This window comes from Cetorhinus maximus, chromosome 32 (assembly GCF_964194155.1).
Source record: "Cetorhinus maximus chromosome 32, sCetMax3.hap1.1, whole genome shotgun sequence".
Taxonomy (NCBI): Eukaryota; Metazoa; Chordata; class Chondrichthyes; order Lamniformes; family Cetorhinidae; genus Cetorhinus; species Cetorhinus maximus.
The window spans coordinates 2,102,376-2,116,870 of record NC_135910.1 but is presented as its reverse complement, the minus strand read 5'-3'; the positions used below and the strand labels follow the sequence as shown (position 1 = coordinate 2,116,870).

Here is a 14,495-nt window from a genome sequence, read left to right as displayed (position 1 = left end):
AACCTCATCCAGGGATGGAATGAGGTTTCCAATATTAATTTTAAACAATAAAAACGTTTGGACAGAATTTTCATCAGCCACATGTTCAGGTGACCGATTCTGATGCTTGGACATTTGTTTTGGCATTTCAAAAACTGTTAATTGGCCAGCCAGTGTGAAATTGCGGTCAGGAGCCGATCGCAGGCAATGACCCGTTTCTGGGAGTAATTTGGGAATTACAGCAAAAATTCATCCCTAGGAAGAAGAAGCATACTAAAGGGAGGACGAGGCAACCATGGCTAACAAGGGAAGTCAGGGACAGCATAAAAGCTAAAGAGAAAGCATACAATGCGGCGAAGAGCAGTGGGAAACCAGGGGATTGGGAAGCCTACAGAGACCAACAGAGGACAACTAAAAAAGAAATAAGGAGGAAGAAGATTAAATACGAGGGTAAACTAGCCAGTAATATAAAAGAAGATTGCAAGAGTTTTTTTTAGATATATAAAGGGTAAGAGAGAGGCAAAAGTGGACATTGGACCACAGGAAAATGACGCTGGAGAAGTAGTAGTGGGGAACAAAGAAATGGTGGACGAACTGAATAGCTACTTTGCGTCAGTCTTCACAGTGGAAGACACGAGTGACATCCCCAAAGTTCAAGAGAGTCGGGGGGCAGAGGTGAGTATGGTGGCCATTACCAAGGAGATGGTGCTATGAAAACTGAAAGGTCTGAAGGTAGATAAATCACCTGGACCAGATGGATTTACACCCCAGAGTTCTGAAGGAGATAGCTGAAGAGATAGTGGAGGCATTAGTGGTGATCTTTCAGGAATCACTGGAGTCAGGGAGGGTCCCAGAGGATTGGAAAATCGCTAATGTAACCCCCCTGTTTAAGAAGGGAGTGAGGCAAAAGACGGGAAATTACAGGCCGATTAGTCTGACCTCGGTCGTTGGTAAGATTTTAGAGTCCATTATTAAGGATGAGATTTCAGAATACTTGGAAGTGCATGGTAAAATAGGGCAAAGTCAGCATGGTTTCATCAAGGGGAGGTCATGCCTGACAAATCTGTTAGAATTCTTTGAGGAGGTAATGAGTAGGTGAGACAAAGGAGAGCCAATGGATGTTATCTACTTGGACTTCCAGAAGGCCTTTGACAAGGTGCCGCACAGGAGGTTGCTCAGTAAGATAAGAGCCCATGGTGTTAGAGGCAAGGTACTAGCATGCATAGAAGATTGGCTGGAGGCAGAGAGTGGGGATAAGGGGGTCCTTCTCAGGATGGCGGCCGGTGACTAGTGGAGTTCCGCAGGGGTCAGTGTTGGGACCACAACTTTTCACTTTATACATTAATGATCTAGATGAAGGAACTGAGGGCATTCTGGCTAAGTTTGCAGATGATACAAAGATAGGTGGAGGGACAGGTAGTATTGAGGAGGGGGGGAGGCTGCAGAAGGATTTGGACAGGTTAAGAGAATGGGCAAAGAAGTGGCAGATGGAATACAACGTGGAGAAGTGTGAGGTCATGCGCTTTGGTAGGAAGAATAGAGGCATAGACTATTTTCTAAATGGGGAGAGAATTCAGAAATCTGGAGTGCAAAGGGACTTGGGAGTCCTAGTTCAGGATTCTCTTAAGGTTAACTTGCAGGTTGAGTCAGTAGTTAGGAAGGCAAATGCAATGTTGGCATTTATTTCAAGAGGACTGGAATATAAAAGCAGGGATGTGCTGCTGAGGCTTTATAAGGCTCTGGTCAGACCACATTTAGAATATTGTGAGCAATTTTGGGCCCCATATCTCAGGAAGGATGTGCTGGCCCTGGAGAGGGTCCAGAGGAGGTTCACGAGAATGATCCCAGGAATGAAAAGCTTAACGTATGAGGAACGTTTGAGGACTCTGGGTCTATACTCAATGGAGTTTAGAAGGATGAGGGGGGATCTGATTGAAACTTACAGAATACTGAAAGGCCTGGATAGAGTGGACGTGGAGAAGATGTTTCCATTAGTAGGAGAGACTAGGACCTGAGGGCACAGCCTCAGAGTAAAGGGAAGACCTTTTAAAACAGAGATGAGGAGAATCTTCTTTAGCCAGAGAGTGGTGAATCTATGGAATTCATTGCCACAGAAGGCTGTGGAGGCCAGGTCATTGAGTGTATTTAAGACCGAGATAGATAGGTTCTTGATTGGTAAGGGGATCAAAGGTTACCGGGAGAAGGCGGGAGAATGGGGTTGAGAAACTTATCAGCCATGATTGAATGGCGGAGCAGACTCAATGGGCTGAATGGCCTAATTTCTGCTCCTATGTCTTATGGCCTTATGGTTTCCCGGCCGCTCCCGGGCCCACTGACAGCGCCCACACGCCAAACTCAAAATCCTGCCCTTTGAGTTTAAATTCTTTCATTCTCATTGGAAATGCTATTGCATGACACTGAAACTAGGAGTATAAAAAAAAATTGTTCAAAAATTGTCAAAACAGATTGTTTGGGGCAGTTCTTAGTCAGGCAGCCCATCCCCCAACTTCCTTCTCTGCCATTTGCAGATGCTTCCAGTTGAAAGAAGTGAGTGATGTGGTCAGAAGGAAGGGGTGCTGAGGCGATGTCACTGGAGCAAGGTCCCTTGGATGATTTCTCCTCCCCATCCCTCTCATCCCATTGATGCAACAGTTTAACTGTAGTACCCCTACATTTGCTTGCAATTTAAGGCCAATTAACAGCACAGATGTTTGCACAAATGTTTGTAATCCTCGTTCATACAGTTCAATAATTCACCTGAATAAACCTACTGAGTCAATGTTGCTTTACCACATCTTACAATGCATCCTGCATTAGTTATGCTAATTTTGTGTCTCTTTATTGCATCTTCTCTTAAAACTTATTGTTCCATACACTCAGTGATGAACATATAATTTGCAGACACACTGGAGTAAGTCAGTCAGCAATGTCTCACTGGTACCACACTAACCTCCAAGCCAGAAAGCTGTGATTTCAAGCCCCACTGCAAAGACTTGATCTAGGCTGACACTTCATTGCAGTTGGGGGAGTGTTCCACTGTTGGAAGTGACATCTTAAACCAACTGTCCTCTCAGGTGATCGTAAAATATCGTGATACTACTTGAAGAGCATGAGAGTTCTCCATGATAGCCTGTGTAATATTTATCCCCCAACCAACATTGATATGGTCATTTATCTCATTACTGTTCATGGGATCTTGCCAGGCACATATTGGCTGCTGTGTTTCCCTACATTTCAAGTGACTACACTTCAAAAAGAGTGAGGTGAGGAGTTTTATTTTTCACTCAAAGGTTTGTGAATGTTTGGTGTTCTCTACTTCAGAGTGCTATGGATGTTTAAGTCATTGGGTATATTAAGGACAGAGATAAATAGATTTTTGGGCACTAAGGGAATCAAAGGGTATGACGATAGCGTGGGGAGGTGGAGCTGAGGTTGAAGATCTGCCATAATCTTATTGAATGGCAGAGCAGGTTTGAAGGGCTGAATGGTCTACTCCTATTTCTTATGTTCTTATAGAAGTATTTTTTTGGGCATGAAGCACTTTGGGATGTCCTGAGGGCAAAGGCAAGTTCTTGCATTATCATACAAAATTTGACACCAAGCTACACAAGATGATATTAAGACAGGTGGCCAAAAGAAAAGAGGGAGATTTTAAGTATTGTCTTCAAAGCAGGTAGAAAAGCATGGAAATTTAGGAAAGTAGTTTCAGAGTTTAGGGTATAGGCAGTTGAAGGCGTGGTTGTCAAAGATGCGGCAATTAAAATCCAAGATGTGCAAGAGACCAGAATTGGAGGAGAGTCAAAATCTTAGAGGGTTGTATCATGGGAGGAGGTCACAGAGAGAGGTTGGGAAAAACCCTGGAGTGATTTGAAGTCAAGAATGAGAATTTAAAGAAATTGAAGGTGTTTCCAGACTGGCAGCCAACGTAGGTCAGCAAACTCAGGGTGGCCAGGAGAGCAGTAGAATAGTCGAATCTTGATATGACAAAGGCATGGATGAAGATTAAAGTGGATGGGCTGAGACAGAGACGGAAATGGACAATATTACAGAGGTGGAAGTAGGTTCCCTTAGTGATGGAAGGGATATAGACTGGAAGCTCACCTTAGGGTGAAATAAAACTGCAAAATTGTTCAGCCTTAGTGGCCAGGTTGAAGTTGGTGGCAAAGGAACATAATTGCCTTCCAGGTACTTAGTTGGATGGATTTTTTTTGCTCATCTAGATAAGCAGTATGACAAATAAACAATGGAAGGATTCATGAAGTGTATTAATCAGGTAGATATGGATGTCATCATCATATATACGAAACGTGACAGTGTTTTTGGATGATGTTGGATGGTGGCAGCATGTAAATCAGAAATAGGAGCCAGCCAAGGATTGATCCTTGGGGAGCTTCAGAGGTAACTGTGCAGCAAGAGAACATTGCAGATGATTCTCTGGCTACCACTGCAATTCAGAAGCACGGACACAAGAACACAAGAAATAGAAGGTGTCGGCCATATGGCCCATTGAACCAGCTCCAGCATTAAATTTGATCCTGGCTGATCTTAGGTTTCAACTTCACTTTCCCACCCAGTCCCTTATATCCCTAGATTTCCTAAGACACCAAAAATCTGTCTATCCCAGCCTTAAATGTATTCAACAATGAAGCATCCACAACCCTCTGGGGTAGAGAATTCCAAAGATTCATAACCCTTTGAGTGAAGTAATTTCTCCTCACCTCAGTCCTAAATGATTAGCCCCTTATCCTGAGACTATGCCCCACTGTTCTAGATTCCCTGACCAGCAGAAACAATCTTTCTGTGTTTATCCTACCTTATCAAGTCCCTTCTGAATCTTGTATGTTTCAATGGGATCACCTCTCATTCTTCTAAACTTCAGAAAATATAGGCCCAATTTACTCAGCCTCTCATCATAGGTCAACCCCATCATTCCAGGGACCAAAGTAGTGAACATTCACTGTACTGTCTCCAATGCAAGTATATCATTCCTTAAATACGGAGGCCAAATTGCATGCAGTATTGCAGATGTGGTGTCACCAAAGCCCTATGTTATAGCTACAGCTTTCTTCTGATGGATCATTTGCGTGATTTGAAAATTGCCTGCGGCAACTGAAACAATGTCCTCACAAAGCTTTAATATTATCCATTGATAGAAAGACCAAACACAGTTCTTACGCTACCCTACAGTAGTATGTTCTAACCAGCAGCATCTAAGAAGCCACAGGTCAAAGGTTTCTAACACTGTCCAAATGAAAGCAAGTGCTCATGAGGGAGGGGCAGTTAGGAGATAGTAGTTGTGTGAATTTCAAAACATTTAGTTGATAATTAGAGCCAGATAACACCTTCATTTAAAAAAGTAGCTAAATATATTCACAAAATAAAAGCTATTGTAGGGACAGCATGGGTGAAGTGTTCCTCTTTGCAAAGAAGAAAATAATCCTCGGAATTCATCTGAACAAACCTTAATGAGAATGGCACCTTTTGGGGCCTTTTTATCATTGAAAACAGTGCTCTCCAATAATTTAAAACGATTTTCCATCAACTTGCGAGATTCTCTTTCTCTCAGTGTATGTGGTGTTGCCGTCCTGTTGGCTATCCAACTCCTAGGTGGCTCACTGCACCCCTGCAGATTAAAATCACAAAGTACCTGATCATGGCAAAGTGTAAATACAGTAACATTGGACAATTACTGCCAAGTAAAACACGTGTGCATTTTTTGATGGATGCTCCATGTATTTCACAAATATTTACTATTCAGCTTGAATTTTGATTACTTTTAAAATTTAAAATATTAGCTCAGTTCCTGTGACAATAGACAAAAACGATTTTTTTCTATCTTTGATCATCTCACACTCTACAACTTGCACCTCTGACATTTTTGACTTATTCTCCCCTTTTCTGTACATACTTGTCTCTCTTACTTTATTCATCTGTCTTTTCTTACACCACATTTTCTCTCCATTTCCTCTCACCGCCTACAAAAGCCTAGAGGTTCAATCACTTTGTTTCTGTGTAATTATCAATCTCGTTTGTCTCTGGCAGCTTATAAAACCCTATTCCACTTAAATAGAAACACAAACCATTTACTGCAAATAGCGTTCCACAATGGGCTACAACTAGTTAAGAATGATGACTACATCCATCGCAGAACTGGATTTGGGAGATGCCAGCCAGGAGAGTAATGGGAACAGAGTCGCCTGGCCTAATATTTAGAATCAGGCTTCTCAAGGGAATTAGGCCAATACATTGCATTTATATGGTGCTCCCCTGCAGTTATATAGTTAGTTTTCCCAACCCTAGTTGACACCAATTGTCATTGCTTTGCAGCATGTCAATCACTTCACACCTTTTCACTTGCTACTCAATGACCAAATTATCAGTGATCTCACCTCCTTAAATACCTGGCTTTTCCCAGACGTTTGAGCACAGCCTCTATTTTATAAATGTGAAAATGGCCTGCACAACATTTTAAAATTCTACCTCGTAACATGGGTAAGATTAGCATTAGTTTCCCCTCCCCTATTTAAGGTATCACTTGCTTTGTTATGTCAGTGAGTATATATCATCGAGTGCAACACCAGTCAGCTGTCAGTAAGCTCTGGCTTCACTTGAAAAATGCAAGGGGATAGTTCTAATGTTAAAAACTGTCAAGCTAGTATTAATGTTTGCAACAATTCTGATGGAGAATCCAGGTTCCTACTGTACTCTGAAGATTATTTGTGTCTCAAAACAGAGAAATGTCAATTTTTAAAGATAGAAATCAATTGCAGAAAATTCAGAACCAAATCAAGCTCAATTAAATGATGTTCACATTTTAACATACCAGTGCTTCCATGCTCATTTTATTCAAAGCTTCCATATCAGTGCTGAAATCTGAAAAGCTACAGAACTTGGAACTTCCAGAACATTCTTCATTTACTGAACTGACAGTGGAGCAATCTTCTTGGCTAAGATTCTCTTCGCTTTTCACTGCAAAGACATTGGTGCCACCAGAATAGTCCAGTTCACTGTTATATTTCTCATTGAAGTAGTCACCAACCTTGACAGCAACTATATCATCAGAGCTGGTTGAATTCACCTCACATTTCACAGTTTCTCCACAATCTCCCCTGTGATCAGCCAAAGCATCCAAAGGACTATCTTCTGGAAACCATTTCATTCCAAAGGAATTCTGAGAAGAGGGGACTCCACCACTTAAGAAATTTAATGCCTCACTTGTTTCAATTATTTCACCAGCTTCAATGCCACCTTGTGTTACAACAGGTCCCATTTCTGCTGGAGGATGACACAGTGGTTCAATTGATATAAACATAAATTAACTTGGATAATCAACCACAAAATGTAAATCACATTTTCTGTCATAATGTACTGAAAAAGACAAACAGTAACCACAGCAATCTATTTCCAAACCTTTGATGCATTACCATTGGACGCAAATTCCATGGATTTATACATTATATTTTTTTTAAGCTTGTGCTTATAACAGTGATACAATGGTTATTGATGCTGTGGTTAGGTGCAATCTAATATTAGTTCGTTTCCTCCAATCACATCACCAAAAAAAATCTGGTTAGCCCAATGAGACAGCAGTTTGCCTGAACCTAGAATAATACAGCACAGAGGTGGTCAGTTGGCCCATTGTGCCTCTGCTCTCTCTTACATTGAGTTATCCAATTAGCCCCATACCCCTGCTCTTTCCCCAAAGCCCTGCAATTTTCACACCAAGTATTTATCCAATACCATTTTGAAAGTGACTGTTGAATTTGTTTCCACTGCTTTCAGGCAATGCATTCCAGATTTTAAAAATTCTCATCTTCCCTCTGGGAATGTGTCTTCCTGCTAGTGAAAATATCTCATCAAAACCCTTCATAACTCAGTCTTCCTTAACCTTCTCTGCTCTGAACAGAACAATACCAGTTTCTTTCTTATCTGTAGCTATCAGTAGTTTAAATGCTAAACAATCTACCACCACAGTTGGACCACTGTTCGTGCCCAAGGTATATGGAAGAAATGTAAAAAATAGAAGGAGTGGGCCATAAGGCCCCTTGAGCCAGCTCCACCATTCAATAAGGTCATGGCTGAACTTCTACATTAACACTTTCCTGCTGGGGGGGTGTTTGTTAGTGTTGTTGGTGGAGCTTTAAACTAATTTGGCAGAGGGATGGGTTATGGAGTGGAGGTATAGTAGGGGGCGATGTACAGACAAGTATAGGAGAAAAACCAAGCCAGTCTGGAAGGCAGAGTGTATATAGTCAACTCCCGCAATATTAACTGGGATAGACAGAGTGTGAAAGGCTTAAAGGGGGCGGAATTATTAACATGTACCTAGAGAGCTTTTTAAGCCAGCATGTAGAAGTCCTACAATGTGCTGCACCTAGTTATCGGGAACGAAGACTGGCAAGCGGTAGAAGTGTCAATGGGGGAGAATTTCGGTGATAGTGACCATAACTCAATAAGATTTAAGGTAGTTATGGAAAAGGACAAAGATGGACCGGAAATAAAGGTTCTGAATTGGGGGAAGGCCGATTTGAATATAATAAGACAGGGCCTGGCCAAAGTGAACTGAGAGCAGCTACTTGTAGGGAAATCTACATCATAGCAGTGGGAGTCATTCAAAACGGAAATAGTGAAAGTGCAGGGCCAACATGTTCCCGTAAAGGGGAAGGGTGGGACCAACAAGTTCAGAGAACCTTAGATGTCGAGGAGTGTACAGGATTGGATAAAGAAGGGAAGCTTACGGTAGATAACGAGGGCTCAAAACAGTGGAAGCCCTAGATTATAGAAAGTGCAGGGGGTTACTTAAATAAGAAATTAGGAAAGTGAAGAGGAGGCATGAAAAACCACTAGCGGGTAAAAATCCAAAGGCGTTTTATAAGTATATTAGGGCAAGAGGATAACCAGGGAAAGAGTAGGGCCCCATTAGGGACCAAAATGACAATCTGTGTGAGGAGCCGGAAGATACAGGTGAGGTTTTAAATGAATACTTTGCATCTGTATTCACTATAGAGAAGGACGACGTAGGTACAGAAATCAGGGAGGGAGACGGTGATATACTTGAACAAATCAGTATCGAGAGGGAGGAGGTATTAGCAGTTTTAGCAGGCTTAAAAGTGGGTAAATCCCCAGGCCCAGATGAGATGTGTCCCAGGCTGCTGTGGGAGGCAAGGGAGGAGATTGCAGGGGCCCTGACATTAATTTTCAAATCCTCTCTGGCCACAGGAGAGGTACCAGAGGACTGGAGGACAGCTAATGTGGTACCATTATTCAAAAAGGGTGGGAGGGATAAGCCAGGGAACTATTGGCTAGTGAATCTAACATCAGTGGTAGGGAAACTTTTGCAAAATATTCTGAGGGACAGAATTAATCTCCACTTGGAGAGGCAAGGATTAATCAAGGATAGTCAGCATGGCTTTGTCAGGGGGAGATCATGTCTAACAAATTTGACTGAATTTTTTGAGGAGGTGACTAGGTGTGTAGATGAGGGTAATCCAGTTTACGCATCTACATGGACTTCAGTGAGGCTTTTGACAAGGTCTCACATGGGAGACTGGTCAAGAAGTTAAGAGACCATGGGATCCAAATTGCAATTTGGCAAATCGGAACCAAAGTTGGCTTAGTGGCAGAAAGCAGAGGGTAATAGTCGAAGGTGGTTTTTGTGACTGGAAGCCTGTGTCCAGCAGCATACCGCAGGGTTTGGTGCTGGGTCCCTTGCTGCTTGTAGTGTACATTAGTGATCTAGACATGAATATAGGAGGTATGATCAGCAAGTTCGCAGATTACACAAAAATTGGTGGTGTGGTAAATAGCGAGGAAGAAAGCCTTGGACTACAGGACAATATAGACGGGCTGGTCAGATGGGCAGAGCAGTGGCAAATGGAATTTAATCCTGAAAATTGAGAGGTGATGCATTTTGGGAGGACTAAGGTGGCAAGGGAGTACATAATGAATGATAGGACCCTAAGAAGATCAGAGGGACCTTGGTGTGCATGTCTATAGATCCTTGAAGGCAGCAGGACAGGTAGATAAAGGTGGTTAAAGGCGGCATATGGGATACCTGCCTTTAATAGTCGAGGCATTGAATACAAGAACAGAGAGGTTATGATGGAGCTGTATAAAGCGTTAGTTAGGCTACATCTGGAGTACTGTGTGCAGTTCTGGTTGCCACATTATAGGAAGGATGTGATTGCACTGGAGAGGGTGCAGAGGAGATTCACCAGGATATTGCCTGGGCTGGAGCATTTCAGCTATGAAGAGAGACTGGATAGGCTGGGGTTGTTTTCCTAAGAGCAGAGAAGGCTGAGGGGGGACCTGATTGAGGTGTACAAAATTAAGAGGGGCATAGATAGGAAGAAATGTTCCCCTTTAGTGGAGGGGTCAATAACCAGGGGGGCATAGATTTAAGGTAAGGGGCAGTAGGTGTAGAGGGGATTTGAGATAATATTTTTCATCCACAGGGTGGGGAGATATCTGGAGCTCACTGCCCGAGGGGGTGGTAGAGGTGGGAACCCTCACAACATTTAATGTGGTGAAGGTTCCCATCTCTACCACCCTTTCAGGCAGTGTTAGATGAACACTTGAAAGGCCATAGCATACAAGGCTATGGGCCAAGTGCTGAAAGTGGGATTAGAGTACAGGGGCTTGATGACCGGTGTGGACACGATGGGCCGAAGGGCCTCTTTCCAAGCTATAAAACTCTATGACTCTATGCTCTACCCCATATTCAAGTCTCTCTATTCTATCTCAGCCTTGAATATATTCAATGACTAGGATTTTCTGGAGGCTATGGATGCTCAAAGATTCACAACCCTGAAGGAAGAAATTCCTTATCTTAGTTCCAAATAGTAGACCTCTTTTCCTGAGAATATGATTCCTAGTTCTAGACCTTCTAGCCAAGGGAGCAGCCTCTCAGCATCGACTTTGTCAAGCCCACTTCAGAATTTTACACATTTCAATGAGGACAATAAACATATTCCAAATTACTTTGACAGCAGAGTGCTTCTTATTAAATAGAAAAAGTCTTACCAGATAAGAGTGAGATCTTTTCTAACAGGATCTTTTGTTTACCCAAAAGTAGTTCTTTCTCCATTGTTAGATTTTTGGACTGCCTATCCAAGTTAGTGATTACATCAATGGCCTGCAGGGCAGATTAAAATAATAAGTGCAAGAAAATATCAATACCCAATCTATGCCTAAGGGCAATTTCAGCTCCTCTCCAGGTTTTCACTCCTATGGACAAACACAAGCCACACAAATGTCTGATCACTTACTCAACTTCTCAGCCATATTATTAATTTGAAGTTGCTACATTTGAACTGAAGTGATAAAAAGTGTCTCCCTTTTTTGTACTGCTGAATAATTACAAATTTTTTTGAACAAAACCTACATTGAATTAACAGGAGTAGACTATACTATTTGTTGTGTGGTTTATACAGCCATTAGTGTTTGAAATGATCAACAAGGAAGTCAGATAATTGATTTTGCAGCAACAAAATGGGATTGGATTTTTAATATAAAGATTAGTTTTATGGCTGTACCTAACAAGAATATTTAATTGCTGAAAAATTTGTTCGATCATTAAAAGGGCCCAAAGTGCAAAAATATTTATTGAACATTAATGAAGAAGCTCTTGGTGGTATTTACAATGTGAACATCAAATGAATTATTCACAAACCTCATCAAGGATGGCACCCTTTGAAGCAATTTGTTTGTCATCAAAAAGCTTGTTCTTAAGTATTTTAAAACGATTTTCCATCATCCTGCGTGACTCTCGTTCTCTCAAGTTGTGTAATATTGCCTTTTTTCTAGCTTCACATAGTATAGAAGGCTCAAATACCTAAAAATAACAAAATCCCATTAAGAAAGTAACTGAAGCTCGGATTGAGCTGTCTAGCTTTGGGCAGTTTTATTGGCACAAACAAGCTGACCCAACGTGTTTAAAACTAAGTTTCAAGTCAGTATAGTTAAAATGACCATGCAACAAAACTAAACATTTACTTGGACTCACCTTTCTTTTAGTCAAGTGGCTGAATGATTGTGGATTCTGGAAAAAACCCCTAGAAAACAGGAATAGATTGTACAGTCATCTGAAGTCTATTGGTATACAAATAGTTGTTTGGTAGTACAGAACTCGAGTATTGCTGAAAAAAAAGAGACATTTTTGTCAAAAAACTTTTCATCTTGCACTGATCAAGAAAATTCGCAAGAATACCAATGCAAGGGAAACAACACATTTATACTGTATGAGAAGAGTGGCAAGTGGACTCTGAGTCCACAGTATAAATCTGTTGTTCCCCTTCGCTGGTATTTTCTTGCGAATTCACAGAATTTTAACGGCACAGAAAGCGGCCATTTGGCCCATCATGCCTGCACTGGCTCTCCAAATGAGCATTATGACCTTATGCCATTGCCCTGCCTTTTCCTCGTACCCCTGGACATTGTTTCTATTTAAATAATCATCTAATGCCCTCTTGAATGCCTCGATTGAACCTGCCTCCACTACACTCCCAGGTAGTGCATTCCAGTCCCAAACCATTCGTGTGAAAAGTTTTTTCCCATGTCACATCTGCTTCTTTTGCAAATCACTTTAAATCTGTGCCCTCTCGTTCTTGATCCTTTTACAGGCAGCAATTGGCCTGATGAGTGCAAGACGAAAAGCTTTGACTGAAAATGTCTCTTTTTTTCAGCAATACTCTATTGGGATAAATGAATCAGACCGTGAAAATTAACAAATGGGTGTTAAACATGAAATAAAATGAAAATACTGAAGCACAAATGCCACAGGTTCACAGGTTTGCACTTTTAAAATTCTTGCTAAAGTCGAATAAGTAGTATCCAAAATGGAATGGCTTATAAAGTGTGGATAGGGGTTTTCTCATGGTTTGAATGTGGATCCTTCACATGCCATAAGGGACTACTCTCCTTCCACTGTGAGCACGGTGTGGGTGGATGGGGCAGGATGGAAGGGGAGTAGGGAAGTCGAGGGGAAAAAACAAATCGCTATTAGACCATTGGACCAATTTGTACTTATTAATGGATTTGCCTAGGGTGTTGTTTCCAGCAGGATACAAACTGTCTTGATAAATGAAATCTCATGAAACTGTCTGCACAGATTACAGCCCTATGTGCATCGGCCAAGCAACATTTCCTTTCATAAAAGCAAAATACTGCGGATGCTGGAAATCTGAAACACAAAAGGAAAATGTTGGAAAACTCAGCAGGTCTAACAGCATCTGTGGAGAGAAAAAAAAAGTGTTAACATTTTGAGTCCGTATGACTCTTCTTCAGAGCTCTGAAGAGTCATATGGACTCGAAACGTTAACTATGTTTATTTCTCTTTCCACAGATGCCATTAGTCCTGAACTTTTCCAGCATTTTGTGTTTTTGTTTAACATTTCCTTTCAACTGCGCAGCTGAAGGTAGAAGTTTAACAATGTAACTGTCCCAGATAAATAACTCTTACATGAAAAGAATGGGTTTGGGATCAATTCTATGCATACACAGGATAAGATGAACGTGGAGGTTGAACATCAAGAAAGATCACTTTGGATGACGAGGTCTTTATCCCGTTTGGTTGGTCCCTTCTCGAATGCCAATCCTACTGTCTTGTGGTTCCAGCAGCTAGCTGTTTCTTAAAAGCACCCACTGTCCTGCTAACTCTTTCCAGAACACACTGTATGTAAAGAAATACTTTGATGCCATCCTAAATTTGTCCTTTGCAACTACAACTCTTCATCCTCCTGCTCTGGTATATATGAAAATATTATCTCAGGTTTACTTCCTTTATTGAGTATCCTACATACTGTGGGTGTTTAGAATAAGTTTTTAAACTGTTCCATTAATTGTTACTGACCTGTGTGGTACAGTGAGGTTATTGACAATTAATGAATTGCTTGGAATTCTTGATTGCGATACCAGGTTTCCAAATCCATCTCTACTTCTACTATTTGAATGAGTCTGCAAGGAGAAAGGACAGAAATCTTAACAATAAAGACAAGTCGTCACAGAAAAATTGTATCCCTTCAGGTGGAAAACACCCGAGATAGAAGGCAGCCATTTCTTTATTGAAGAAAGTGACTCTGCTGGTAATTCTTCAAGCTTAACAGCATCGCCCAACATGCTCTCGGAATATATGTTTTTTGCCTGACAAAGGAGTTCTATTAACATCTTTGGAGGCCATTCAAGCGGGGATAACAAAATGAATGCGGCGGTGGTAGGAGATGGCATAGCAACCGTGAGTTTGAAAGGTTGTGCTGTATGCCAAGTGTCAAGGTTAAAGTCATCTCCTCATGGTTGGAGGTGGACTTGGAGTGGGAAGCGGGGGATCCAGCTGTTGTGGCCATCTGAGGAACTAATGACACAAGTAGAACTAGAAATAATGTGGAAATAAAAACAAAGTGCTGGAATATCTCAGCCGGTATGGCAGCATCTGTGGAAGAGAAACAGTGTTAATGTTTTGAGTCCATTATGACTCTTCTTCAGAACTGAAGACAGGTAGGGATGTGATAGGTTTTGTGCTG

At 41.5% G+C, this 14,495-nt stretch overlaps 1 protein-coding gene across 4 annotated transcripts in view; it reads right to left on the bottom strand.

The window, feature by feature from the left end:
- LOC144671331 (uncharacterized) overlaps positions 1 to 14,495 on the bottom strand; it is a 95,185-nt gene that overhangs the window by 32,572 nt on the left and 48,118 nt on the right. For 3 of the 4 annotated variants that reach the window (XM_078533159.1, XM_078533162.1, XM_078533161.1), the window contains exons 14-19: positions 13,829 to 13,932; positions 11,984 to 12,032; positions 11,651 to 11,812; positions 11,002 to 11,113; positions 6,803 to 7,254; positions 5,441 to 5,602 (exon numbers count right to left, since the gene is read on the bottom strand). In XM_078533159.1, coding sequence (XP_078389285.1) covers positions 5,441 to 5,602; positions 6,803 to 7,254; positions 11,002 to 11,113; positions 11,651 to 11,812; positions 11,984 to 12,032; positions 13,829 to 13,932 — 1,041 coding nt within the window. The remainder of the gene's footprint in view (positions 1 to 5,440; positions 5,603 to 6,802; positions 7,255 to 11,001; positions 11,114 to 11,650; positions 11,813 to 11,983; positions 12,033 to 13,828; positions 13,933 to 14,495) is intronic. The other variant, XM_078533160.1, reaches the window with a different exon arrangement.